The sequence below is a fragment of the Furipterus horrens genome, unplaced genomic scaffold (genome assembly GCF_987537825.1).
Source record: "Furipterus horrens unplaced genomic scaffold, mFurHor1.1.pri manual_scaffold_11, whole genome shotgun sequence".
Classification (NCBI taxonomy): Eukaryota; Metazoa; Chordata; class Mammalia; order Chiroptera; family Furipteridae; genus Furipterus; species Furipterus horrens.
Genome location: NW_028327181.1, coordinates 78,637,656 through 78,663,536, shown reverse-complemented (window position 1 = coordinate 78,663,536; position 25,881 = coordinate 78,637,656). Strand labels below are relative to the sequence as shown.

Here is a 25,881-nt window from a genome sequence, read left to right as displayed (position 1 = left end):
TATTTAGACTCCTGTCTATAGATTATGCTCTGCTACACACACGTGGGAAATGTTCGTTTCAGAGGGCTATCTCTGCGTGCCCTTCTTCTGGCCCATACCACCTGCTGTAGCCCAGATCACATTGCAAGGATACAGTAGGCAGCATGAATGAAACAGTGGCCAACAGATCATTTGTACACATATCAAGTTCCCAAACTCAAGTCCATGTCAGAAAGGTAAGAGGAAGCAGAAGCGCTCACTTGGTCACTGGTTCTCAGACCATTCGTATCACACATGGTTTGCATTCCAAGAATTTGCTTCGAGTTATAAAAGTACAGCAATCTCCCAAGTAAATCAAACTTGTTTCCTATTTCCCCCCAAAAGTACCCCAGCCTAAGCCTGCACTTCCTAGGCAGTCGGTGTTGTAATGGTGCCCTCTGGTGTCCCCATCACAAATCGCCATTTTATGCCACTAGAAACCAAACCCAGAAAAGGGGAGACTGAAGTAACCATATGAATCAATTTATCTAACAAGACCAGAAAAATATGAGATTTAGGTAAAAAAAATCCACCCCCAAACTAAGGCATCTTGAGACAAGTGGCTTCATCTTAGGGCAACAAGACTGTGGGAGGAATTTTCACATTGCCTTCTGGAAGTTTGCGCTCTCTGGGAATGTGATTGCTTAAAAAGACAACGAATGCAACTTGAGAATAAATATATTCACAGTCTGCAGTGTTACATTCTCCTTACTACCCCCATATCCTTGGGGGTGCCTAAGAAACTTAATGAGTCTTTAAAATGTCACAGTGTGGAAGTATTTGCAATGTGAATACAGGATACTCCGAAAAGAAAGAAATCCTTTGATCAAAAAGTGTCCTCCAAATCTCCACGCAAACTTGCTTCTTTTCCAGGATCACTTTTTTTCATTCTTCCAAATCTAGTCCCAGAGTTCTTTCAGATACACCAACGTTTGAGGAAACAAAGAGGTAAATATATGCACATTCCACAATATAAATCTGTAGACTTGCAAGCATATTAAGGTAGTAAATATAACTTAAAAGGGTCTACTTGGTAATTTTTAATGCATAAAAATAATAAGACCCAGAGATGTTTTATTCTGCGTAAATATTCTTGAATCTATAAATTAAAATTGATCAGTTTGAAGTAAAAATAAGTAGTATTTTTTTCAGACATGAATATATAAAGTACTAAAATTAAGACTTTATAGCTCTCTAAGTACCAACTGGATACTTTCAGGCCGGGTATTAGTATAGAATAAAATAATTTAAGGCAATCCAGTAGCTAAGATATTGCCAACTAAAGTTTTATCTTTCAGAGCATGCTCTATTTCCTTCTCTTCAATCTTCAAAGACACCTGGAAAGAAGAAAACAAAGCTTTTCACAGTGAATAACTCAGATAAGCAGTTTTTATTACATACAAAGTCTACCATGTTGAACTTTTCTCACAAGAGGCAAGTGAGTTAAACATTGCTTTTTCAATGACCTACAAAAAAAATCTCATTCATGCTATAGCCCCATCCTCACAGATCTTGAAACTGTACCTAACAAAAAACAAACCGCTTATCCAATTGTGGTCAATCTAAATTCTTAACTTGAACAAAAAATAAGCCCTCCAAAACAGGACAATTAAAAGCAATTGGTTGTACCTTTGTGAAGCGGGTTTCCTTGTTTTTCTTTAATTCTAAAATGCACCTGGCCTCCAAGAGCCCTGAAAGTGACAAGCACTCTGACTGGTCCACAGCTGCCACCTGCTGTTTGTGACAGACGTTACTATAGGCTTCATATAACTGGGAGGAAACAAGGAAAACAAATGTTGCTTATAAGTCATATCTCCTGTAACCTTATAATCTTTAAAAAAATGTGAGTCTGGATTTGCCAAAAAACGTTATCTCAATATCCTAACTCTCCCTCCTTTCAATAAAATTTTAAACAGACATTCTGTACATATTGCCAAAAACCTATACTGTGTAAATGCAGGACAGGGGCTTTATATATTTCATTGAGGTAGAAATGGAAGGGGAGAGGATTAATGATAAATTCTCAACTACAACCCTAAGGAAATAAAATCAGCTGCCTTTTATATGGTACCAGTATTTATTCTTACTGTTAAAATACACTTTTAATTCATACCAGCTGGAGCCTAATAGGTCTTTTGGAAAATATCTGCCCCTGGCTGGTGTGGCTCAGTGGATTGAGCACTGGCCTACAGAATGACGTGTTGCTGGTTCAATTCCTGGTCAGGGCACATGCCTGAGTTGTAAGCCAGGTCCCCAGCTAGGGATGTGCGAGAGGCAACCGATTGCACATTGATGTTTCTTTCCCTTTCTCCCTCCTTTCCCCTCTCCCTTAAAAACAAACAAAAAATACTGCTCTGCAAAGCAAATTACCATCTCTACCCCAGCTCCATCTGCTGACATGCCCAACTAACCTTCCCCAGAGTGACCTCTTTGGTTTTCAACCTCCTGGTCAAGAGCAGCAAAGAGCAGACCAAGATCTTCTGCTGAAGAGGGAAGGAATCTTGTGCTCCTTCTTGGATCAAAGCCATTCTGTTTCCATCAGTTTCTGAAATGACTTGGGATATGTGACTAAGACTAACCTGCTTTGGAACTAGTGACTCAGAGGATGATTTACCTGTAAAATAAATAAATCAAGCCTAATTAGATTTTTAAAAATTATGTGTAGTATATTGAGGTAGATGATACTAATTTTTAGCTGAAGAAAATTCAAATGCAGTCACGTAGTGACAAAGTGGAGGTTCCAACTCTGTAACTAGAAAGAATGAGAGACAATGCTATCCTCAGAAAAAGGCCAAAATAATGTGGGATGACTTGGAAAGGAGGGTTATCCTTTTCCTAGGCAGAACGATGAGCTGTTTTCCCCAGTAGAATACAACTTAATTTCAGAGACAAAAATCCACCTCATGAAGGAATAAGGACGAGACAGAGAACTACTGCATCCTGCCTTAAAAGTTCCTAATATCTCAAAGATAAAGAACAGAACCTTGAAACAAAGATGACTATGTCCGGTAAGTTAAGAAAGGAAGAAAAAAGTTGGAAAAATTATCTAATATGTTGAATAGAATGAGGGGCTAAATGTGAACAGTAAAGTCATCCCATGTTAAGTCGTTGAGACAGCCTCTGTAGCTGACCTTTGAGGTTTGGTTCACTTGCCCACAATGACCTACAGTAGAGCAACACTTGAGAAAACGTCACTGGATATCTTAGCAGATAGCACTGTCTCAGAGTCTGGAGGTTGGGAAACAGCCAATAAGCTGCACAGGACTATGGCCTCATTGTTTGGATATGCATGGATTCCAAGACAGGAGGGATTTGTTCTGCAACAACCTTTGCCGAAATTTACTTCCTGAGATCATGTACAGTTGCCCACAACCATCTGCTTCTATTTTATTACAACAAACAGGATGCTGCAGAGGACTAATAGTAGTGGAGAAACTGGAGATCACTGATCAAGTAGCAGAATCTTAAGGCTGAAAGGAATTCAGAGGCCTATTCTTGCTCCTTTCCCCATGGCTGAGTCCCTTCTAAAACAATTCCGACAAGCGATCATCTATCCAACTTTTGTTTGAGTATCTTTAATGCTGGGGAACCTATGGTATGTCAAAGAAGCCCAGTTAGTGCTATTTATTAGAAAGTGTCTTCTTATACAGGGTGGGGCAAAGTAGGTTTAAAGTTTATTCTTGTATTATTATTTATTAAGTATTGTATTTTTTTCCATACAAACAACTATAAAGCTACTTTTGCCCCACCCTGTATATAGTTGAAGCCAGTCTCCCTATAGCTTTCTAGAGCCATTGAAAGCTAATCACAGCCCTGGCCAGCGTGGCTCAGTTGGTTGGGTGTCATACTGAAAACTGAAAGGTCAAAGGTTTGATTCCCGGTCAGGGCACACACCTGGGTTGCAGGTTCAGTCACCAGCTGGGACACATGCAAGAGGCTACCAATTGATGGTTCTCACTCTCATTGATGTTTCTCTCCCTCTCTTTCTCCCTTCCTTCCCCTCTCTCTAGAGTCAATAAAAGAATAAAAAAGCTGATCACATATACCAGAGGTCAAAAGACAGGAATTAGATTAGTCTAATAATTTATACCAGGAACGTATAACCTCTTTTATCTATGTGTGTGCTGGTAGTGCTCACAGGGGTCACTGACACATCTATAAGTGTTATTTGGTAGGAGGGGAAAAAAGGAATATGTAATCTGAAAAGACAAATAGAAACCAATATCTGGTTTATGCCTTGGCATATGTTACCTACCATCATCCTAAGCACTAAATTTGGCTACTTTCGAAGTGTTTTTATTAATTTTCTTTCAACAAGGTGATGAAAAATAGAAAGTGTTCTCTGTGGAACTACAGTGTTAGAAACAATTTTAATAATTTTCAGCCAGTGCAGGAGTGAAGGAAGAAACAATCAAATCCAACTGTCCCGTTGCTAAAGATTAACACTGGATATTAAACACTGATGATACGTAGTTCATGGCCATTTTACACCTGCCATAGCTAAGAGAATAAGGCCAAGGGAAAGGAAAATTAAGTTTTCCATTTTTGTAACAGCTTTCCATTTACTGCAGCAATATCGTCTTTATACCTCCACCCTCCTAGACTTGCTTAAAGGCTTGAGATATTCCAAGTTGAACTCAATTCTTTCACTGACTGTTATTTACCAGGCTTTGCTTTCACCTATATTGAGACCTAAACTGCATACAACCTAAGCATACAAAGAGAAGCTGATTACACTTTATTGCCTACAGTTTTTATTCCTAGGACTCGGAAAGAAAACTTAACTCTGTCCCAACCATTTATGTTAACCCCATGGGGAGCTCATTTTCAGTAATGCATGGACTACAGTACTGGCAGGCAAGATTGAAATAAAGCTGATGAAATAGACCAAAAGTACACAGACACACACACACAAAAATGTATTTAGCTATGTTCATTACATCTTTCAAGCTCTCTCCTTAGAAAAGTTAAGCTTCCATTACAAAGGAAGATGGGAGGGAGATAAACTACTTACATTCAGACAGTGGTTTGAGGATAGTCTGGCTTTTGACATCCGACTCTACAATTTCAATAGCTCTCCTATGAAAAATATTTCTAAAATTAATTTAGGTTGAGTCAAACCAAACACCACACCAAACTCAAAAACAGACATATTAACAAAAAACAACATGTTTTATAATTTTAAAGCCCCCAAGCAAAACTAGGCTATGTCTCAGCTAAAGGAGACTTAGTTGCCTTGAAATAATGCAAAGACCAGGTAACTTGAGCATCTCAGCACTGCATGGTTTCCTCTTACAAATGCCAAGTAGGTCATCATACATTGAGTGAATGATAACATTTCGAATGAAAATAAAATGTCTTCGGTTGAAGATTATGTAGTGTGGGCAACTGACAAAAGACAGCCACACCAGACCTAAAAGGGGAGTCCTCGGTTATAGATACATAGCGCGTGTGTAGGCTAAATCACACCAACCTACATGACTATTGCTTATAGCTGCAGTCTTTACCCAAGTAGTTTGCTGACTAGGGGAAACTTTCAAATCCAGGATCATGCCATCTAGCAATAGGAAGAGCTTACTCTCCCACTGCTCTCTCCAAACTACTTTGCCCACAGGAAGCCATAAGCCAGACCTGGATCTTCTGCATGGCAGTAGGGGGAGGTAGGACCAGCGGGCCAGCACAGCAAGTACCATTTTAATGGACCCAGTGTCCCTACTGGGAAGGAAGAAATTTCATCAGTCAGCACAGAGGCTTTCCCCAGCAGGAGGGACAGGGGAATGGGAAGGGAGAGAGGTCTGGAGTACAACCGTGGGGACCACCAACTGAAGGAAGGGGTGCTCAGAAAAAGCAAAGGAAGGGAAAAAATGTCTAAAGGCAAAGATGGTTCAGGTCCATAAATAAACCTGCTTGAGATCAGCTAATGGAAAAGTAAACTGGAGTCTTTTTTTAATACAAATGTAATTAACCAATCTATAATCACCACAGGGAGTGCCAGCAACATCTCATTTGTTCCTCCCTCTGTAGGTAATGGACTGATAATGTTTCAGACATTAACACGGTGGAAATGCAGAACTCCCCACTGAGAAACAAGTCCTCTTTTCTGAGCATAAAAAGTGGCAGAACAGAGCCTCTTAAGCCACATTCAGTTGAGTTACATGAGACAATTAAAGAGCATTTCTTCTTTTAATAAAAGCAGTCACAGTGCCATAACTCACCTGCAAACATCCAGTGCTTTGCGAACGTCTCCCGAAAGAGCAGAGATTTTTCGGGCACAGAACTGAATCGCAGCGTTGTCCAGAATCTGATCTCTAGACACCTTTGGACAAGACAGAGAAGGTGACAGTCTGAACTATAAGATTTAAGATTCCCCCTCTCCGTTATTCAGATCCCCAACATAAACTTGATTGGCCACCCTTTAGGGTCTAAGAGGTGCCTTTTCTGCTCATAAGTAAATGGAGATTACACATTTAAGCATTTTCTAGGAATGTGGCAGAGGTTCATAAATGGGGGAAAAGAGCAATCAGAACTTAAATTAGCAAAACTAAATTAAAATAAAACCTATTTAGTCATTTTCAAAAGAGAAGTTTTTCATAGACTCTATTTTGAAAGGCCTTATTAAAGAAGCATTTGAGTGATTCCTCTCTCATTTTTATTTCTACACTGAGGCACCCTATAAATGGAGCCATGGGTGAAAATTCTCATAAAAATGTTCTCACTAGGGCTCATAGGAAGTTCATGCTTTGGTATAATGGTTGTCACTCACCTGATTAAGTCGATCCTGCAAGATAGTGGCTATCTGATTTTTGGTATAAGGTGGGAAGTTCAAAAGCTGTGGCTTACATTCTTCTCTAGATTGAAGCCTCGGCAGAATTCTGTCTGTGAGATCCAAGGTATTAGCAATGCCTGCAGAGGAGATAATTAACAGTAACCATCACTGGTCAAATCATCCTAAAACAAAAACTAAGCAACCTGAAAGCTGAATAAAATTTCCAGTTATAATCTAGCATTCCAATTGCTGCTGTCCACTTGTCACCTCCCTGCCCCCACCCAATATTCATTAGGTAAGGTGTGTATAGTCATCATAGAATGCTCTTTCCAAGTTAGAATTGTTCACTAATAAGCAGAATTAGATACTCCAAAAATGAATTGTCTCTAAAATGCAGTATTATGTCATTTCTATTCAGACTTAACAAAACTGATTTTCCTTAGATTAAAATTACTATTATTTTATGGTTATTTTCTTATTTTGATAAGAAAGCAGAATGCTGGTTAAAAATAAACTAATTGGTGATAAATAAGCAAAGAGATTAAAAAAGAATTCTTGCCCTGGCTGGGTAGCTCAGTTAAGTTAAAATATCATCCCCATATGCCAAGGTTGCAGGTTCGCTCCCTGGTCAGGGCACATACACGTACAAGAATCAACCAATGAATGCATAAATAAGTGGAACAACAAATCGATGTTTCGTTCTCTCTCCCTCTCCTTTCCTCTCTCTCTCTAAAATCAATAAATTAAAAGACATTTTAAAGGAAAGAATTCTTTAGAATCACCATGTAACAGCAACAATTGAGCACTAACCTATCAGCACCAGTCGAGAATTGTTTAGCCATGGCCATTCAAACAGTGTGTATAATACATCCTGCCCTTTGCTGTCCAGCTGATCCACCTCATCCAGCACCAACACACTACATAGAAAGAGAAACAGTGAGTACCCATGTTCACCTTCTTAACTCTCCAATCTGTTGGATCTGGGCTGACTCTAAGTCACATTCCTACAGCTGAGACCAGTTTAAAGATCATAAGTTGTCCTATCTCCAGTCACTGCTATGAATGATCCCCCCTCCACCATCATGTAAAATATTTAGGTTTTTCAAGCAATTCGTTTAAAAACATTTTTTCCAATTTAAAATTAGAAGGTGTCATTTTCTTTTCTTCTTTCCCCTCAAGCTTATGTAACTACCTCTCATAGAGCAAATACAGGGAAATTTCTTTTTATGAGCAAACCGATGAAGACATTAGAATGGGAGTTTGTGGGTAACAGACCTTGAAGATTTTCATAGAGCAACATGCGGCCGAGCAATACTTACATCATGGGGCCCTTCTCTGCAGTCAAACGGTTTTCCAATTTCCTCATCATGTCCTTCCCAGCTGGCCTGGATACTCCTTCCTGACAAATCTCCTGAGCAATAGCTGGGAATACAGCCTGGGCACTCCTCAAGGACATGCAATTCAGCATGATAGTTTTAAAACCTTTCAGTTCATTCTAGAAAAATGCAAACACAGAGGAGTTATTTTGGCCTTGGATAAGGATTTGATGGAACCTGAAGTGTCTTTGAGGAGTTAACAGTATACAGGAGAATAACCTCTACTTTCATTTGGAAAGATTTAGACAATGGAACTTAAAACTTTTTGGGGGGAAACTTCACCTAAGACTTCTACTGTTTCTTAACCCTTAATAACTAAGTGTCATTTTAGCCAGAGCATCATAATTCAGACTCTCAAAGTACCTTGAGGTCTTGTAGAATTCGGCTTAAGCAGGCAGTTTTTCCAGTTCCAGGAGCACCAGAAAGATAAAGACTTCCAGCTTTTTTCCCACAGATGTGTTCCCGCAGGAAATTCCTGATGACATCCATCTCCTTTTCCCTAGCAGGCAGCCGATCTGGGACAGCTGTATTCAGGACCAGCTTTGCTTGCTGGTAGCAAGTGCCTGTGCCAGACATGAAAGGACACTTAGATACAACAGAGGTGACTGAGAAGACCCAATGGGTTTCATTTGGAGTTACCAGCCTCGTTTACAAGGCTGCATTAACAGCTGCTGTGTAAGAACGAACCTTCTTGCTTGAACAGTCTCACACAGGCAGATTCTTTCTCCAGTGGCCATCTCTGCTCAGAATTTGTTGTGACCTCTTGACCTTTTCGAACTGAGGAACATATTTTGTTTTGGGGAACTCTGGCTCGTTCTCTTTTGCTAGAAGACTTAACTGTCAGCTCATTGTCAAATACCAATCTGCGCCCCTGAGGTGTATGTGAGCGAGGGGGACCATTCTCTTTCTTGCCCAGCTTTGGTGGAGAACAGGGTGGTAAATGGGGAGTGTTGCATTGGTTGTCATCACCTGAAACATATTAAAATCAACTCATGGTCATTTATAGCTGTGGTTAGTAAAAGGATTTGCAAAACTCTCTGCCTCCCCGAGAAAAAGGTGTATTTCTACCTCAGTCAAAGCCACATAAAATGCCTCTCATTTTAGAAGCAAATACTGGCCACCGGATGGCACCACTGAATCTAACTACTGTTCGGCAGAAACTGAATGAGTTTTACTGCGATGGAAGTCTAAGATGGTTCTAAAACAGGGTTTCTCAATGTGTTTGTCTCCCCTGTTCACTGTAGAATGTTTAGCAGCATCCCTGGTCTTTATCCACTATGCTAGTGGAACCCCCTCAGTTTTAACAACCAAAAATGTCTCCAGATACTGCCCAATCACCCCTTATTAAAAACAAATGATCTAAAACAGGAAATGATTACTAACCACCGATCTAAAACAAGAATGTCACCTGTGTCTCTTAATTTCTCCACTATTAAGGCAATTTTCAAAATACTATACAGTACAGCTAAATGCAAGGCTCTTTAAAATACTTACAGAAGTAAGTTCAGTTAAGGAATTGAAGGTCAGACCTATTAAACATTTCAGGAAGTGATTTTAACTCTGAATTTCAGTGATAACTTAGCAACCATCCTGAAAATAACCAAAGTGAATAGAGTGGTCTTAACAGAACCTAGCTGCTTCAAAGGCATCTTATCATTGAATAAAGAGAGGTCAAGAGCTACCAGTCAAAATACTTATATTGTACAATGGATAGCTTACCCAGACGTTTTCTGGGGCTGAGAGGTTGACTTTTTACACAAGGAGAACGGGATACGGCCTGGACATTTGTCAGTTCTAGTTTGGTGTCACTAGAGTTTTTAGCTTTGTCCAATGTCCGAGACAGCTTCTTTTTTGGAAAACTGATTGTAGCCTGTGACTGGGATCGGGTTTGAGGCATGATGGCAACACAACTGAGCACAAAAAAGAGAACAGGACAGTCAGTCAACATGTAAAATTGCAGGAAAAATAACTAACATGGGACTTATACCGATGATCAACATTTATTTCATAAGTAAATGTTTTAACAATATGTTAGCATTCAGTTCTGCTTCCCACCCAAATCTACGGAATAACAGCGAAAACCTGTCTACCAACTATGTTTAAGAAGCAGTTATAAACATTTTAGGTATTGCTTCATCTAAGTTTCACAACTACCTTAGAGGAGGTACTATTATTAAAATGATCTTGAATATGAGAAAACTGAGAGGCACAGAGGACCAAAGTTACAGCAAAACAGGCACTCTGGCTCCAAGTTCTTACCCACTTGAGCGACACAATAAGTTTATCCTGATTTCTATAGTACTTCTAAATTCAGTCACCTCAGGTTCGTCCCGCAACTTCCCACATTTACAGTCCTCATCCCCCCGGATCTCACTCTACACAACTCTCACCTCGCCGGGCCATCTGTGTCCTGCGACATTCTGTTCCTTTATCTACTCACAACTGCCAGACGACTCTGAGGACGCACATTCCCCTTCCCCTACCCGACCCGATCTCCCGATATCTGATCTCTCCTCCACTCACTTCACCTCAGGTGTCATCGGAACCTGCGGGCCTTGCCCCCCAACTCCGCTACTTCTCCTGGCCCCAGGCCTTCTGGAGCAATTCCATCCTCTCCACCCCACAGGGATGCATCACCTCAATGCTGGATCCTTCTCACCTCTCTCGCACAAGGTTTCAGGGATTATTCCCAACAAGTTCCTGAACAAACCAACAGCAGTAAAGCCCAGACGCGCTCGCGCCAAATCTGCACAGCCTTAGCTTTCCGTCCTCCCGCCAAAGCCCGGCGGATTTCTGATTGGCTGTCGTCTGAGAGCCGCGCGCCTTGGCCAACGCCCACCCTTCCATTCGCTTCCACTCCACAACCAATAAGAGGCCCAGGTCTCAGCATTCCCGTGAGCCACGCCCACTGAGCAAAGTGACCAGCTACTTCCGGGACCTCCGCGGAAAGAATCGCGGTAGCGGAGGGAGCGACTATGGCTAAGGCGAACTGAACGCACCGCAAAGCCCAGCGGGAGATGTAGTCTTTGCCGCAGGCGACTCTATTTCTACGCCTTTCTGTTGAAGCGAGTTGTGAAGATGTGGTTACCCCTTCAAACTGCTGCATTTCCCCATTTTCATTATCCTAACGGGCTACACTTTTAGAGAGCTATTATATAGAACCTACCATTTTGGGGGGCGGTTCTGGGTCCCAGGTATGATCCTAAGCACTTAACTCTCTAAAGCTCAACCCTGCAAGCCACAAAGCAAATATGTAGGGGTTAATTAGAGGTTACAGCATCTTGTTGAAGGGCTTAGGACTCAGATTTCCTTAAACTCAATGTTTTTTTGTAAAGAAATACACTACACGTCATTACAGTATCCCCCTTATTTGTATTTCAAAGGTGAGAAATAAAGCCAGGTCTTTGCTTTTATTTTGTTAAAGGTTAAGAATATCGTTTGTGTACCTTCTTATCATTAATCCCATTAATCAACACTGTGGGGAGTGGAGAGAATTATGACCCCTTAATTTTAAAATCTTTTTTTTTTTTTAATGGCTAAACACTAGGGTTTCAGGGCCAGAGAAGACTGCTATAGAAGAGGCAAGCTAAGCTTTTAATGAAAAATATAAATTAGAGCAGTAATTTACAGGCCAACTTCCAAAGCTAATAACCTAGCTAAGCCTCAGTTTCCATTAAAGGCCAAAACCCAATTCTAGGTGATGGTAGGCATTTGTCTTTCATCCTTCAATATCAAATAAAACAGAGCAATAAAGCTGAGAAATAGTAAAACAATATTACAGTTGTCAGTTAATTGTAGTTAGTTCATGCAGGAGACATCAGTGCTTAAATGTATTCCAGGGACTGTGAGCTCAAGCATTTTACTTATAGCACCTGATCAATTCTCACTAGCATCCCATGAAGTTGGTATTATTTCCATTTTACAAGTGAGGAAATAGAAATAGAGGGGGTTGAGTAAATTTTCCTAAGGTCACAAAAGTAGTAAATGGAAGAGCTGGAATTTGAAGTGAGGAAGTCTGGCAGATCAAACCCTTGACCACTTAAAACTTGGGGGAGGATTAGACAGATGCAGTTTCTAAAGTGGCCCTCCATATAGGAAGAGATACTGAAGGAGCACATTTTGCGAAGGCTTTCTAGGAGCTGAAAACTGTGAGTGAAGAGATTAGGCAGCCATGAATGTAGAAAGTGTTAACCTAAAATGGAGGCTTTCAACTAGATGGTATTTCTGGTCTCTCAATTGGGCACTAGAACCTAGGAAGCAACCTATACTGTTCATATTTATTTTTATAACCTGGGCACCTAAAAATTGTTCTTAGTAACATGAAATGGTAACATGTGCGCAGCCAGCTTTAAGGGATGGTGGTGAACAACCTCCCTCAGTTACAGTGGGAGGGAGCAGAGGAAGCTATAAGGACTTAATGTGCATATTGGAGCCTATGAAAACACCAGCAAATATAGAACTGGTCCAAAACAAAGCCTGCAAGAGTTAATAACCACTGTGGAAGCAAGCAGAGAATCAGACCATCAGGATCAAAAGGTCTCTAAAAGATTACCTACTTAAAGCTTTCCCTTTCCAATATTCCAGTAACACGATGCACACATACCACCAGGCGGTTTCTTGCTTCTGTGCCTGTTCTTGCTATTTCTTCTGTCTGGAATACTGCTCATTATCCTCCATCCTTGGCTAATTACCTAAAGCCTTTTAATACCCTGTATAGGTTTCTTTTTGTAGCTGTCCTAAAATCTTCTAGACTCTGAGCTCCTTGGAAGCAAAGGCCATGTCCTAGTCATCTTCATAATGTAGATGCCTGTCAAAGAGTAAAGTATGCAATAAACCTTGCTGAATGGAAAGGACATTCCTACAAATTGGGTATCCACCTTTTCCATGAACACTTTCTGTGGACAGATACCATATAGTCCTTTCAATCTCATACACCTAAACCTAGAAGTGAAGAATAAATTCAATTATGGATCCAGACTGGGCTCCAGTGACGTCAGAGGTGAAGCACTTTCCCCCATAGCTGTTATCCTCTGGGGTTGTTAGGATTCTGAGGCTGATGTGTTAGTTCTCTTACCTTTGCAGAGTAATAGGAAATCAGAGAGAGGCACATTCACAGTGAGCAGCAGTGTCTCAGTAAAAATTAAAGTGGGCAAACTTGTTCTTATCATCTACTAATTTATACACAGTATCATGGGGGAAGGAATCAAATCACAATGGAAGGTCATGTCTAGCACCCTGTTATGAGTACACACACACACTAGCAATACCGTCCCAATAGGATGGAGAAAGTTTATACCTTATAGCGTTAGGAAGTTCAGAGTCATTTAGGCAAGTTCCATTTGAGGGCTATTAAAAGTCACAGGAGGAACAATTAAATCAATAAATAGGTAGTTTATTAATCATATTAATAACAATGATGGGTCAAATAATCAGAAATTCAGCCAATTTGGCGAGTATGGATGAAAATGAAAGGAGCCCCTTTTCCAGTCCTCCCTCCCTCACCCTTATAGGTTTTGATATCTAAATTATGTGAGAGTGAGTCATACACACACCCATTATGAATCGGTATGGGAAACAGTTTCAAGACCTTTGCTAGTGATGAAAGTGCAAGTCAAGCTCATTAAGTCTTTGTGATGCTTATGTCAGCTGACCATGGTAAGCAGAGAATGTCTGGTTTAATTTTCACACCTAAAGTCAAAGTTCAAGAAAACCAGCAAGATCTCAACTTAAAAAGCAGTGAAGAAAAACAGTGAATACCCACATCAAAATAGCCACACACAGTCTGCATGCTCTGCCCCTCTTTTCTTCTGCACCTCAGTGTGAGAACCTGCTGTGCAACACAGGCAGAAGGAATCATAAGGGATATAAGGGAAGGACACAAGGCCAGAAGGTGTCCTGGCTTTCCGGAATCATAAGCAAAGGGGAGTTAGGTGGCAAATATAAATAATGATCAACTCTATAAGAATCACGCAGTCAGCATGGCGACCTAGAACTGTGAGTTTCCAAATACAGCAGGAGGGATGGAGAGAAAACCCTTAAGAAGCTGCAGATGCTTCTGCCCAAGTCAGTGTATTGACTTCCTCAGAGGACCTGGATTCAAACCGCTACACAATCTGCAATAGGAGGCAACAGATTTCCTTCCCTCTGTGGCACCACGTGAGGCAGTATTCCAGACAAGAGTACAGTTTTCAGCTTTTTGTTTTTGTTTTTAAGCACGGTTTAATTCAACTACATGGCACCCAGAAGAAACAAGTGTACCAAAGAATCCAACCTGAGACCAGATTATATATTTTAGAGGGAGTTGGAAAAAAAATGTCAATGCTAATTGGGAGGGACCACTGTAGTCAAACTAACTCCAAAATAAATCATACAATAAATTATTTTTTAAAAGAAATTGACTCACATGCAGACAAAGATGGACACACACACAAACACATTCACACTCTTCACAAGTCATTCTAGTCTTTTATTCAGTGTTGACTATGACTTCCATGCTGGTTGTCTTGGGAAATTATAAAAGATACGAGAAAGGTAGGCTTGCCCTACCCCTCTACCATCAGTGGAGTGAGACTGAAAACAATTAGGGAACCACTAAGATGTTAGGAACAAGAAGAGAAAGAAGTAAACAGCTGTTATCAAGGAAGATTTTAATTGCTTCAAAGAGGGAGAGAGGAAGAAAGCACAGAAATCTAACACAAGTAAAGGCACAATGAACGTGAAGTTGAATGGAACCAAACCTTTCCTTCAGTTAAACAGTTATCTTTTTTTTATTGTATATATTTTGAAGGTGGTTGTAGTTTTGTTTCATTTTGATGAGTCTTGAAGGCAGAGTTATAATGCCTTCCATCCCCTAAGTTAGGGTGGCTTACAGAATAGCAAGGGACTGAGATTTAATAGGGAAAGAAACTGAAATGTGAAGAACTTGATTTGCAGTTGCTTGTAGGTTGGGTTGTCAGAAGGACACACAACTCAGTGCAGTGCCATTAAAGGGCCTCGGATGCCCTACATTCCACCCCCAGAGCTTCACAGAAGACCCTGGAGTCACACTTTTCCCCCACTCCCATAAGCACTCAGCCTACAGATTATTTCAAGTGATCAGGAGAATTAAAACACACCCCAACCTGAGTTGCTCTGCAGCAAGTCTATTTACAACTTTTTCTCACCTCTCCCCGGAGGTAAATCTGGGTTTCAAGTTGGAAAGCCGTGGGGTGAGCAGGGGCCCCCAGTGCAATGGCCAGCGGCTAGTCTCCTTGCCTTTGCCAGCTGGGAGGGCTGGGATGAATTTCTGGAGACAGCAGCTTCACACCCACTGGGTAAGGTAGCCACAGATGCTCTCTCTGTGGACCCAGGCTGTGAAGATGATGGGGCTCTGTTGCTGGAGGAAATCCCCATGAGAGAGAAAACCACACCTGAATATCAAAGTGCTTTGATCCAGGTTTGGTGATCAGAGAAAGGGGGGAAGAGGGGCTTCTAGCTGATTTAAAAACCTGGAGGCCACTGCCCTGCTCCCCAGAAAGGGCGGTAAGAAACAACTACAGTATTAAGTTTTCCCCACTAGAGAAAAACATCATAGAACCAAACCCACACAAGGGCTTTTAACGCAGCTTCCTGATGCTTAGTTGGGCAATGTCTCCTTCTGGGAGAGGATAAGGGGATTAATGGGACTGGGCAACAGCCTCAACATGAGACCACCCAATCTTCCACTGAAGAGACGACATTCCCATAAGCAGATAAAAAGAACAGTTTAAAAGGTGAGAAGTTTCAGTGCTCTTGTAGCCAGCCCACCTTAAATCTATTATTACAAGCTTTTTACAACATACAAAATAGATCAATAACTATGAGGATCACATTCCCATTCTTCAATAGTAAATATACATGGTAATAAATCTGTTCTTAAGAGAGGGACCAAATAATGTATAAGGCAAAGACATTTAAATAAGTACTGTGTCACCAACATGCGCTGAAGAAAATGCATCCGACTAGATCTAGACTCAGGCCTTTTTTCATGAGGCCAAGAAAATAAAAATACATCAGTACTCATGTGACACAGTCCAAGGAAAGGTGAGGGGCAGCAGGTCACAGGGGAGGAAGATATCAGCCCCAATGAAAAGCTGGGGTTTGGCTTTTACTTTTGATACTTATTCTGATGCTCTACGTTTGAGGAAAGGGGAAAAATACACTTTGATAACATTGTACAAAAGGCATCAACTCCCATTTCAAAAATAAATGGGAAGACTTCACAGTCCAAGTTTAGTAATTGGTCAGCATCTACCCTGGAACTCTGCTGCAGTATCCACTCTACTCTCCTTTTCCCTCCACTAGCCTCCCCTCTCTCAGCTCTATTCACTTCAGGATGCCAGGGATATTGCTGGGAGGTAACTACTAACAGATCTGAAAATAAGAATGATAATGATTAGAAAAAGTTTGATGGTAAACCTAATCATGGTGTGTTCCAAGAGTCAATGTGGTCCAGGGGATGACAGAGGAGAGGAGACCCCATACAGATAACCCGAGTTGAGCCCTCTTTCTTCTAGCATTGGGAAGACTTGGGTTTCACCCGGCACCATGAACAGATCCTTAATCTGTGATCCAATAAAAGCGGAAAGGTCCCTAAGGTAGTTCAAGCCTGTGATGTACCTGGTGAAATTTTTAAACTGACTTTCCCCAACAATTTCAAGGAATCACCATGGCCTCCTGGCTCTTACTCCAAGCTTTGAATAGCCTCTGCAGTTGGCAGGAGCTGTAGCAAACCAAACCACCTGGGTGTGGAGCCCAGGAGCCCTATCCTGATGAAGGGGAAATCCCTGTCCCATCATCCCAGCTCAGTTTCTAGCTAGATTGGGAACCTCCATTTTCTCTCTGTTCTTTAACTAGGACCTGGAAGATGAAGGAATGCGTTGCTGGCTGCCAAAGAAGATCAACTGGGCTGAGACATGCCTCACCAAAGTCTCAGTGCTTCTTGGCACAGAGGAATCTTTGACTACGCCCTTAAACTTCCTCATCCTGCTCTACTCTGCTGTTAACCCTTGCGGTCTTGGAAAGGCAAGCAGGGTGAAAAAGAATAGGAAGAGCCTGTTCAGTCAGTGAGCTGTGAACTCTATAAGCTTCACTCTTCCCTTCTGCATCATCATGGAGCACCCACCAGAGGCTGAGGTCTCTGGACAAGACTAAAAGGGCCAGTGTCCTTCAGAGCCAGTCAGAAAAGACTGAGGTGGACCTAAGGGCAAGATTAAGGCCAAGACCTGGCCCTATTTTCCTATGTCCCATTGGAAGTTTTTGGAGTTTATGAATCTGGAATGAACGAGAAAGTAGCTTTTCTCTTCAGGGTCTGAGTCGTTGGGGGAGGAAACACACCCTCAGCCTCAGCGCCCTGAGGAAATGGGGCGGGGAGTCCCAGAGGACTCAAATGGCTCCTGGTCCCTTTGCTGCAGAGAAACTGACTAGCACTAAAAGGCTCCCCAGTTTATTTTACTCTCTCTTTTTATTAGATGTTTAGTTTGACTGATTAGTATTTAGTGTTTATATCCAACTTATCCCTGAAGTGAGGGTATGGAGTGGGGTAAGAGCAAAACCAAAATACCTCTAAAAATAAAGTAGACCCATTCTCTTGCCCTTTCTCCAAACTTGACCTTTAAAACAGATCACTTCTCTGCAAACTCCTTTCCTATTTCACTAAAAAATGCCCCCACGCCCCCAAGTCCTGGCCATGTCAGCCTCCTAAATGGTGAAATATACCCGCCAAGCTTCCCCCAAAGTGGGTAGGAGGAGGTAGGAGTACTATTCTCCACCCTGCCCCAACAATGAGTTAATTCATCACAACAAGGCACCTTTCCCCATGAGGAAAGCAGGCTACACGGAAGCTTTTTCCTCATCTGGCTAGCAGGATTGCTAGAAGGGGGATGGATGCAGGGGTTTGAGGTTCCACTGTCAATATAAAGAGTCCAATCACCAAGTCCAGAAGACAAGATGCATAGATGGAGGTGAGCTGGGAGGGCGCTTGGAGTCTAGAGGTTGGTTGCACTGGAGAAACACATTAGGAGCTCTCATGCAGGTTTCAGGTGAATGGGAGGGACCGTCTGAGAAGAGGTGAGGGTCCATCCTTTTCCTGAGGAACAGGACCAAGCCAGGCTTCACCTGAGAATAGGTGGCAGCGGTGGGGCTCCACGGGCAGCTGAAAAAATAAAAATAAAAACCACATATACAAGGTCACCCAGCAGATCCCAAATAACCCAAACATGTCTAAAATGAGAGATAGGCTCTTCAAGCTAACCTTTAAAATTTGGGGACTAGGTTTTGTTTTTTAAAGAAAATGCACATGAGAAGTAAATCTGAACCAAAGAAAATAACACACCAATTCTACTTTCTATGCAATTATGGAAAAACTTGCATGACTACTCTTCTCACCTCGGTTTGTTTTGCTGGGATATACTCTCTGAAAGTGTTTATATTCTTCTGGAGCAGGAAAGTCTTCTACTGGATGGAAGGAATACTTTGACTCAAAATCATCTACAAAAGGAACAGAATATTAATTCGTATCATCCGGCCCTTCCCCGTGCTCCCACACACCTCTGTGCCACTTGTGACCCTCCCCCTACTAGTCTCTGTGCGCTGTGCTGTACGTGAGGGCCTGCCTTCCCCGCTAGACCAAGGCTCCTGAGGACAGCAACAGCACCACTCTATGAGCCTCGTATGCACACAGGTTTTAAAAATTTCCACCAAAAATCAGGTATGTAACAGGAAAGGAGCTCAGCTGTTTGTATGGGAGGAGAAAGAAATATAGTTCTTTTAACACAATCACCTTAGAGACTATCATCATGGGAAACCACGTGAACTGAATCCACAAATTGATAGAAATGAGAGTATCTGTCACCAACTAGTGAGACTAACCAGATAATTCCCTTTTGGCCCAGGTTACCCTCATTTAGCTCTGCGACACAGCTGGGATAGCCAGCTCATGGCCTCTGCTCCCACTTTCCATATGGCCCCTCTACAAGAAGGCTCAAAGGTTCACTGGGTGTGGCTTTATAACATTCCAAAGGACTTATCTTCAAAGCAAAAACCCTGGTCCAGCTAATCAGAATAAACTAGAGCAAAGGCAGAGAAGTCAACCATTAAAGGATCCAGAGTATTAGGCCTGGAAGAGATCTTTACAGCAGTTCTCAACAGAGGGTCTAATGATACCTTCTGGAAAACCTTTGCTTGGGACTCCAGCCCACACCTAATGAATTAGAATTTCTTAGGGCACCCTCTTTCTCTCCCAAATGCGCCAGCACCTTTCCCTACCTTCTTTCCTCAGGGCACTCTCTCTCTTGTTGGAGCAGTGGGAGCCTTGCCCCCACTTCTTCCCCCAGGTGCATTCTCTTTGCCCTTCTTCCTAAGCTCCAAGAGCCCTTCTTTTGCAGCTGTAACTCATTTCCTGAGTCCACACACCCCAGCTGGCTCACTTTTTCTACCTCTATGACTTTCTAAATAAACTTTTGCTTAAAAAAATTTTCTTAGGTGGGGCTGAAGATTCATTGATAACCTTGGAAAAGTTAATCTGACTTACTCCTGATCTAGTCAACCTCATGGTTTCGAAGATAAGAGAAGTGAGACCTGGCCAAGTGAGGCAATTTCCTCAAAGTAACAAAGCGAGTTAGGTGGTTTTGGATTACTAGATAAATGTTATGTTCATAGAGTGAGTGAGTGAGTGAGTGAGTGAGTGAGTGAGTGTGTGTGTGTGTGTGTGTGTGTGTGTGTGGCAGTTTTATAACTTCATTCAACAATTGGCAGTTAGTTCTCATCCATATTAACTGTTTGTACATTTTTTAAAAGTGGTGACAGGTATGTAAGTAACCAAAATATAGAGCTTGTTTGGTGAATCTTCATCCTCATTACAGTATGGGACATTCCTTATTCCTTTGGCCCAGACAGCTTTGTTGAGCCTGTGCCAATGAGTGCATCTGGAGTTCCCACCTTCTTCATGGCAAATTTTCGGATCTGTTTGAGTGCCCAAAAGGCACGCTTCCTGAAACCCACTCCATGGATGCACTTGTGAGTGCTGATGGTGTATTCTCTGGTCACTACCATAGTGATGGAAGAATGGCCCTTCTTGCCACCCTTCCTTGTGGGAGCCATTATGCCAGGCCCAAGTTGGAAAGAAAGTTTGTTTTGTTTTTAAAGGACCAGAAAGGAGCTTTCCTTCCTAGGAGAATGTGTACTTTGTCTCAATAATGCTGAAGAGGACAGTCTCTGACTTAAAATGTAACCATAGATAATGATCCTTAGGGAGCAAGAGATGGCTTTAGAGTTAGCAGCATGACACCTGCTGACTTTATTTCAACCCATCCCAAAGCAACCATGCCTAGAGTTTGTGCAAGGAAAGGGATGTCAATAGATAGGGCCTAGAAGTCAGAGGGAAAGTCAGGAGAGAAAGTGCTGTGACCAATTGATGTGATCTTTCCCATTCCACAATGGCCACTGGGATTAGTAAGTCATCACAGGAACTATGAGACTAAAACAGCCAGCGACTTACCCAAGAAAGATCGGACTGTGGTAATAGAATCTCTGTGGCCATTCCTCAAAGGTGGTGGAGGAGGAGGTGGTGGCCCAGCTGGCGTCCTTGAGGGTGGAGGTGGGGGCTTTCCTCGGCTCAGAGGTTCTGACCCATGTCTGTAGGGTGGCGGTGGGGGAGGGGGAGCATCCCTGGCACCATTTCGGATCATGGGTGGCGGGGGTGGAGGAGCTGCAATTAAAATTCAAAGCAGTTAGGTCTGGATGTAGAAGCTCTGTGAGACTCTGCACATCATGTTAAACATCATATTCACTCTCCTCTCATTCCTGTTTCTTTAACAGCATCACCATTCTTCCAGATACCAAAGTTCAGAATAAATGTGTGGCCTTTTTCATTTCCCAAGACAAGTCAGTCAAGAACTCTACCTATTCTTAATGATATTTTGGCCTGCTTTTCCATGTCTTCCTCCACAATTCTAATTCAGGGCTTTCTCATATTCAGCCTGTTCTACTGCAAAAAACCTCCCAAATGTTCTTCTTGCTTCTAATCTCTTGCCCTGCCAATCCATTCTGTACACCATCAACCCACTAATCCCCCCAAAATACTTACTCAAACCTTCTCAATGGATTTGCTTCTTTTCTTTTTTTTAAAAAAAAAGATTGTATTTACTTATTTTTGGAGAAAGGGGAAGGGAGGGAGAAATATGTGGTTGCTTCTTGCATGTCTCCAACTGGGGACCTGGCCCAAAACCCAGGCATATGCCCTGACTGGGAATCAAACCAGCGACCCTTTGATTCACAGGCCAGCACTCAATCCACTGAACCACACCAGCCAGGGCAAGGGCTTTGCATTTCTCACATTATCAAGTTTCAAATCCTTAGCTTCACCAGATTGAGTTTCCCCCAATTATCCTTTCTTACACAAGAACCCACTCGGTCAGTCACCTTCTCTTTCTTTCTTGATTCCTAGGTTGGGTTAGGTACCCCTCTTCTGCACTCCCACTGTTGCCTCTGTATCTCTCTTCCACTCTATTATATAGGTATTGTACTATAGTTATTCATTAGATGTGCCTCTTCCCCAGCATATTATATTCCTTTTAGTCAGAGCCATGACCAAGTTCAAGTTCCAAAGTTCAGCCAAATGTCTACAGCACATGGTACTGATGTACTCAATTAACCTTTGCTAAATAAACCAAATTACAAATGCTTTGCTCTTGTGAGTCCCCAACAATACTCGGAAATGCCATCTCTTCCCTTACTACCAAATTCTACCTATCCTTTAAGGTTCAACTTAAGTTCCATCTTCTCAAGGCTTTCACAAAGCAATCCACTGTATTCCAACACCCTCTTTCTTTGGTTTCCCAAAGCATGATAGGTTATGTCACTTATTCTAGCACTTAGTAGTACAGACTAAAGTGAGTGCTTTAAAAAATATGTATAGCAGGTACACTGTGTAAGTTATAGATCTTATCGCTCAAAAAAACTGGGAACACCTCTATTAGGATTTTCTTCAAACCCAGTTTATCACACAGATCCATAATTATTATTATATAATGGTCACATCTCATTTCTGAGATCGCACCAACAAAAATAAACTCATTCATACCTACACCTGATTCTGCTTTTCGACCATTTTCAAAAATCAAATTTACCCTTAAAAGACAAAAATTTGCCGCTAAGTAGAAAGTAACATCAAAAGCATGTTTGAAGAAATGGAAACACCACTGGAATAGGTTCTAATGTGTTTAAGTTATATTACTTCTATGCTTTGCATTAACTAACAATAGCAACTACTATTTATTTGGTATCCACTATGTTCCAGGCACTGTTCTGGGTGAATTATAGGCATTAAATCTTTAGGAATTCTTTAGCCACCCCTGCAAAGTATGTGGTATCATTTCCATTTCACAAATGAGGAAACTAGGGCTCGCATTATTTGGCTAAGGTCACAGATCTAACACACCAAGTACATGTCTGTTCCTTCAAGCACCCCCACACTAATTTTCATAACTACTATCCTTATCTTCCCAACAAATTTATAATCCAGGGGGATGAAAGTATGTCTTTTGGTACCGAGGCCATGTTCAATAAATAGCTGTTATCTAAGTAATACGTGGAGAGACTACTTGGCTTAATAGACAACATTGTTTACGTAATATGAGGATATGTTATTATTCCTCCTAAATTATTTTCAGTAAGCATAGTTAAGCATGAAATAGTAATGAGATGATGTATATAGATGAGGAGTCCGGCACAGCAGGCCCAATGAATGTTAGTTTTCACTTCCCATAAGACATGCTCAGAATGTCAACTGTCCCTCATTCTTTTCAAGGTTTAAGTATGGACAGGGGTTATTAGAGGCAATAATTAAAGGGAAATCTTAACACCTCCCAGCAGACCTCTGAACCTTTTTTATTCCAAACCTGCCCAAACTGAAGCTCTTTCAGGTCATCCTCAAACTATTTCCCTAAAACCCCGATTTCTTAGGACCCTGAGAATTTGTATCTACCCACAGGGCTGAGCCAGGGACAGTAAGGTAGACAGAATGAGTTAGGCTCAAAAGACACCAGCCAGACATTGAGCAGACGGCAGTGATTACAGCCAACCTGCAGTGACAAAATAGAGCAGGACCAAGAGTATTTGGCTCCCTTCAGCTTCTTCCCTCAAGGACAGTCATTCCAACCAGGTTCTGCCATTTCCAAAGTTTCTGAGTTCTTTGTAACATCCAGTGTTAAGACGCTTTCAAGTGACAGAGCCGAAACCCAAGGACCCTAAGAAACAAGCAGTATGTAAAAGAGAGCTTGGAATAGCAGATTGCCTTTTGTAATCCAAGATAAACCCAACTTTGAGGAAAGCCCAATGGGATCAATCCGTTTAAGAAGAAAAAAAATTCTCTTAAACACAGTGTTTACTCTGCAAAGGAAAAAATTCAAGACACAAACTCTGTAGAACAACAATTTTGAGGAGTTTTTTTGGTCCCTGAGCATCTCGGGAAGGCTAAAGACTCCATACTCCTTCAAATGTAAATAATTCATCTAGAAACGAAAATAATTATCACATAATACTGTCATAATATAAGTTAATAATAGAGATAAGTCCATGAACGACCTGAAAGTCCTTTGCATAAAACCTCTAACATTCATCAGCACATTACAGTTTGTAAAGCATTCTCATCCATACCTTTTTATTTACAACCAGCTCTGAAAGCACTGTGAACACCATTTAACAGATGAGGAAACAAAGTCAGAGAATCAGAGTAATCAAACAGAGCCAATGCTCCAAAGATCTCTAAAATATATATATACATATTTTTAGTATATCACTCTCAAGAACTGCGGCTCTGGTTACTAACAGGAAAGCAGGCTGAGGCCTCTGCCAGATCTCTCAGAGTTGGTGACAGAAAAACAACACTGGTAACTTCACATATTTCTAAAGAAACCACAAAGAAAGAACTGAGAAGTGGGAAGCAAGAAGTCTGCAGACATTTGAAACTACTCAGTTCAATCCACAGAAATTATATTTTTCTCCACTTCTATTCCTGGATGGAGTTGGAAAGATATGGACTCTGCTCAGAGGAAGGGTCTTTAAAAAAATTCCTAAGTGAAAAAAAAATTATTAAACTAGACTTTGTAGAATCAAAAGGCCACCTTAGGACTATATTCTTATGGCTAAAACCAGGGAGATATGGAATCAGGAAAGTACAAGGTCACTGTATGATAACCTTATGTTTTGGACTGCCAGCTCCTAGAGTACAAATCTCCATGTACCTAGCCAAGCAGCAGCACAAGCTAATGGGCTTTGGATACATGATTCTTGATGACATAACTTCTTAATCAATGATCTACACCAACAGGGACTGACTGTTTAAATAAAAGCTGAAAAGCCTTTTGTGGAAGATGTAGCTCCAAGTCCAATGACACAAGAGGATGTGGGAGTCAAAATTTCTCGGTCTAAGAAAGCCCCAGACAGCTGTCATGGTCTTCCTCACTCTCTACTATCAGTCAAGCTATTTGTAGTAAGTATATACAATCTTGTCCTGGTTGGTGTGGCTCAGTGGACTGAGTGCTGGCCTATGAACCGAAAGGTCGCTGGTTCGATTCCCAGTGAGGACACATGCCTGGGTTGTGGGCCAGGTCCCCAGTTGGGGGTGTGGAAGAGGCAACCAATCACACATCAATGTTTTTCTCCCTCTTTCTCACTCCCATAAACAAAATCTTAAAAAAAAAAAAAAAAAAGGAATACACAATCTCATCGATCTCTTCTAGGGTTCCTTAATCCCCTTCTCACCCAGTTTAGGACCATGCTCCACCGTTACAATCACTCCTTTACACACCCTTAACTCTCTCGCCTCACTCACAAGTGCCTAAAAAAATACTAATCCCTAGTTAAATGGAACTCTGCTGCAAATGCACAGCTAAACACAGACTGAACTGATTCACCTCACTCTGAATGGATGGACCCTGTCTTGAGTGGGCCTTCCATGTTCCTGGTGATCTTAAGCACACTTCCCTACTCCATTCACTCTCCCAAGCCCCCAGATGACCACTTCATGCCCTTTTCTCTCTCTCCTCAAATCGCCCTCTCCTTGTTTTCTATCCCACCAAGAAAACAGAAGCAAACAAGAAGAAACTTTTCACATGCTCCTAACACTACACACCTCTACCCATTTGCTTCTATGCCTATATGTTTTGCCTTCCCTCCTGTTACTACAGAAGAACTGTGTTCTTCCTTTTCTTAGAGAAGGGGGTGGGGGAGAGAAAGAGAAAGAACCATCAATTTGCTGTTCCACTCATTTATGCATTCATTCATTGCTTCTTGTATGTGTCCTGACCAGAGATGAACCCACAACCTTGGTGTATCGGGGCGATGCTCTAACCAACTGAGCTACCTGGCTAGGGCAAACTACCTGTGTTCTTATCTAAGGCCAACCCCTTACCTATGGATTAGATTCCATTTCTTCTTGCCCCTTCAAGGACGTAACAGAGGCAATTTCCCCCGCTCTCTACTGGATCATTCCATCAGTACACAGATACTGAAATATCTCCCATCTTGGGAGGAAAAAAATCTAACATGTTTTTCCAACAACCATTCCATTTATCTGCACCCCCTATTCCCTTTTACAGAAAACTGCTTAAGGGATTTCTATATTTCCAATTCCTCTCCTATTCCTGCATTTGTAAACCCACCCCAATTAGACTTTCACTTTCACGTTCCCTCTACCACTCCACT

The 25,881-nt window shown here is 41.6% G+C and overlaps 2 protein-coding genes and 1 pseudogene across 8 annotated transcripts in view; all 3 read right to left on the bottom strand.

The window, feature by feature from the left end:
- Positions 1-1,056: 1,056 nt before the first annotated feature.
- Positions 1,057-18,258, bottom strand: CDC6 (cell division cycle 6). 4 transcript variants are annotated; one of them, XM_090257244.1, is made up of 12 exons: positions 18,110-18,258; positions 9,880-10,070; positions 8,848-9,129; positions 8,524-8,723; positions 8,104-8,279; positions 7,595-7,701; positions 6,782-6,921; positions 6,234-6,334; positions 5,033-5,097; positions 2,430-2,632; positions 1,648-1,788; positions 1,057-1,355 (listed from the first exon to the last, which is right to left on the bottom strand). In XM_090257244.1, the coding sequence occupies exons 1-12, from the start codon at positions 18,256-18,258 to the stop codon at positions 1,266-1,268; spliced, it is 1,845 nt and encodes a 614-aa protein (XP_090113370.1). In that variant the 3' UTR covers positions 1,057-1,265. The 4 variants fall into 4 exon arrangements, with proteins under 4 accessions (XP_090113370.1, XP_090113373.1, XP_090113374.1 ...); XM_090257247.1 differs by lacking the exon at positions 18,110-18,258 and adding an exon at positions 10,820-10,961; XM_090257248.1 differs by lacking the exon at positions 18,110-18,258 and adding an exon at positions 10,798-10,854.
- The window catches only part of WIPF2 (WAS/WASL interacting protein family member 2), a 46,413-nt gene continuing 34,063 nt past the window's right edge, over positions 13,532-25,881 (bottom strand). For all 4 annotated transcript variants that reach the window (XM_090257250.1, XM_090257251.1, XM_090257252.1 and 1 more), the window contains 3 exons: positions 20,675-20,884; positions 18,565-18,666; positions 13,532-18,331 (listed from right to left, as the gene is read on the bottom strand). In XM_090257250.1, coding sequence (XP_090113376.1) covers positions 18,291-18,331; positions 18,565-18,666; positions 20,675-20,884 — 353 coding nt within the window. In that variant the 3' untranslated portion in view covers positions 13,532-18,290. The remainder of the gene's footprint in view (positions 18,332-18,564; positions 18,667-20,674; positions 20,885-25,881) is intronic.
- On the bottom strand, positions 19,933-20,277 carry LOC149998411 (large ribosomal subunit protein eL31 pseudogene; annotated as a pseudogene).

Excerpts from the sequence above, each read along its gene's own strand:
- CDC6 (XM_090257244.1), bottom strand. The coding sequence starts at position 18,258 with ATGGACCCTCACCTCTTCTCAGACGGTCCCTCCCATTCACCTGAAACC. Across the intron at positions 10,071-18,109 it reads CATCTTGTCTTCTGGACTTG|TTGTGTTGCCATCATGCCTC; the intron begins GTGATTGGACTC and ends TTTTGTGCTCAG. Across the intron at positions 6,335-6,781 it reads TGCAGGATCGACTTAATCAG|GTGTCTAGAGATCAGATTCT; the intron begins GTGAGTGACAAC and ends TCTTGTCCAAAG.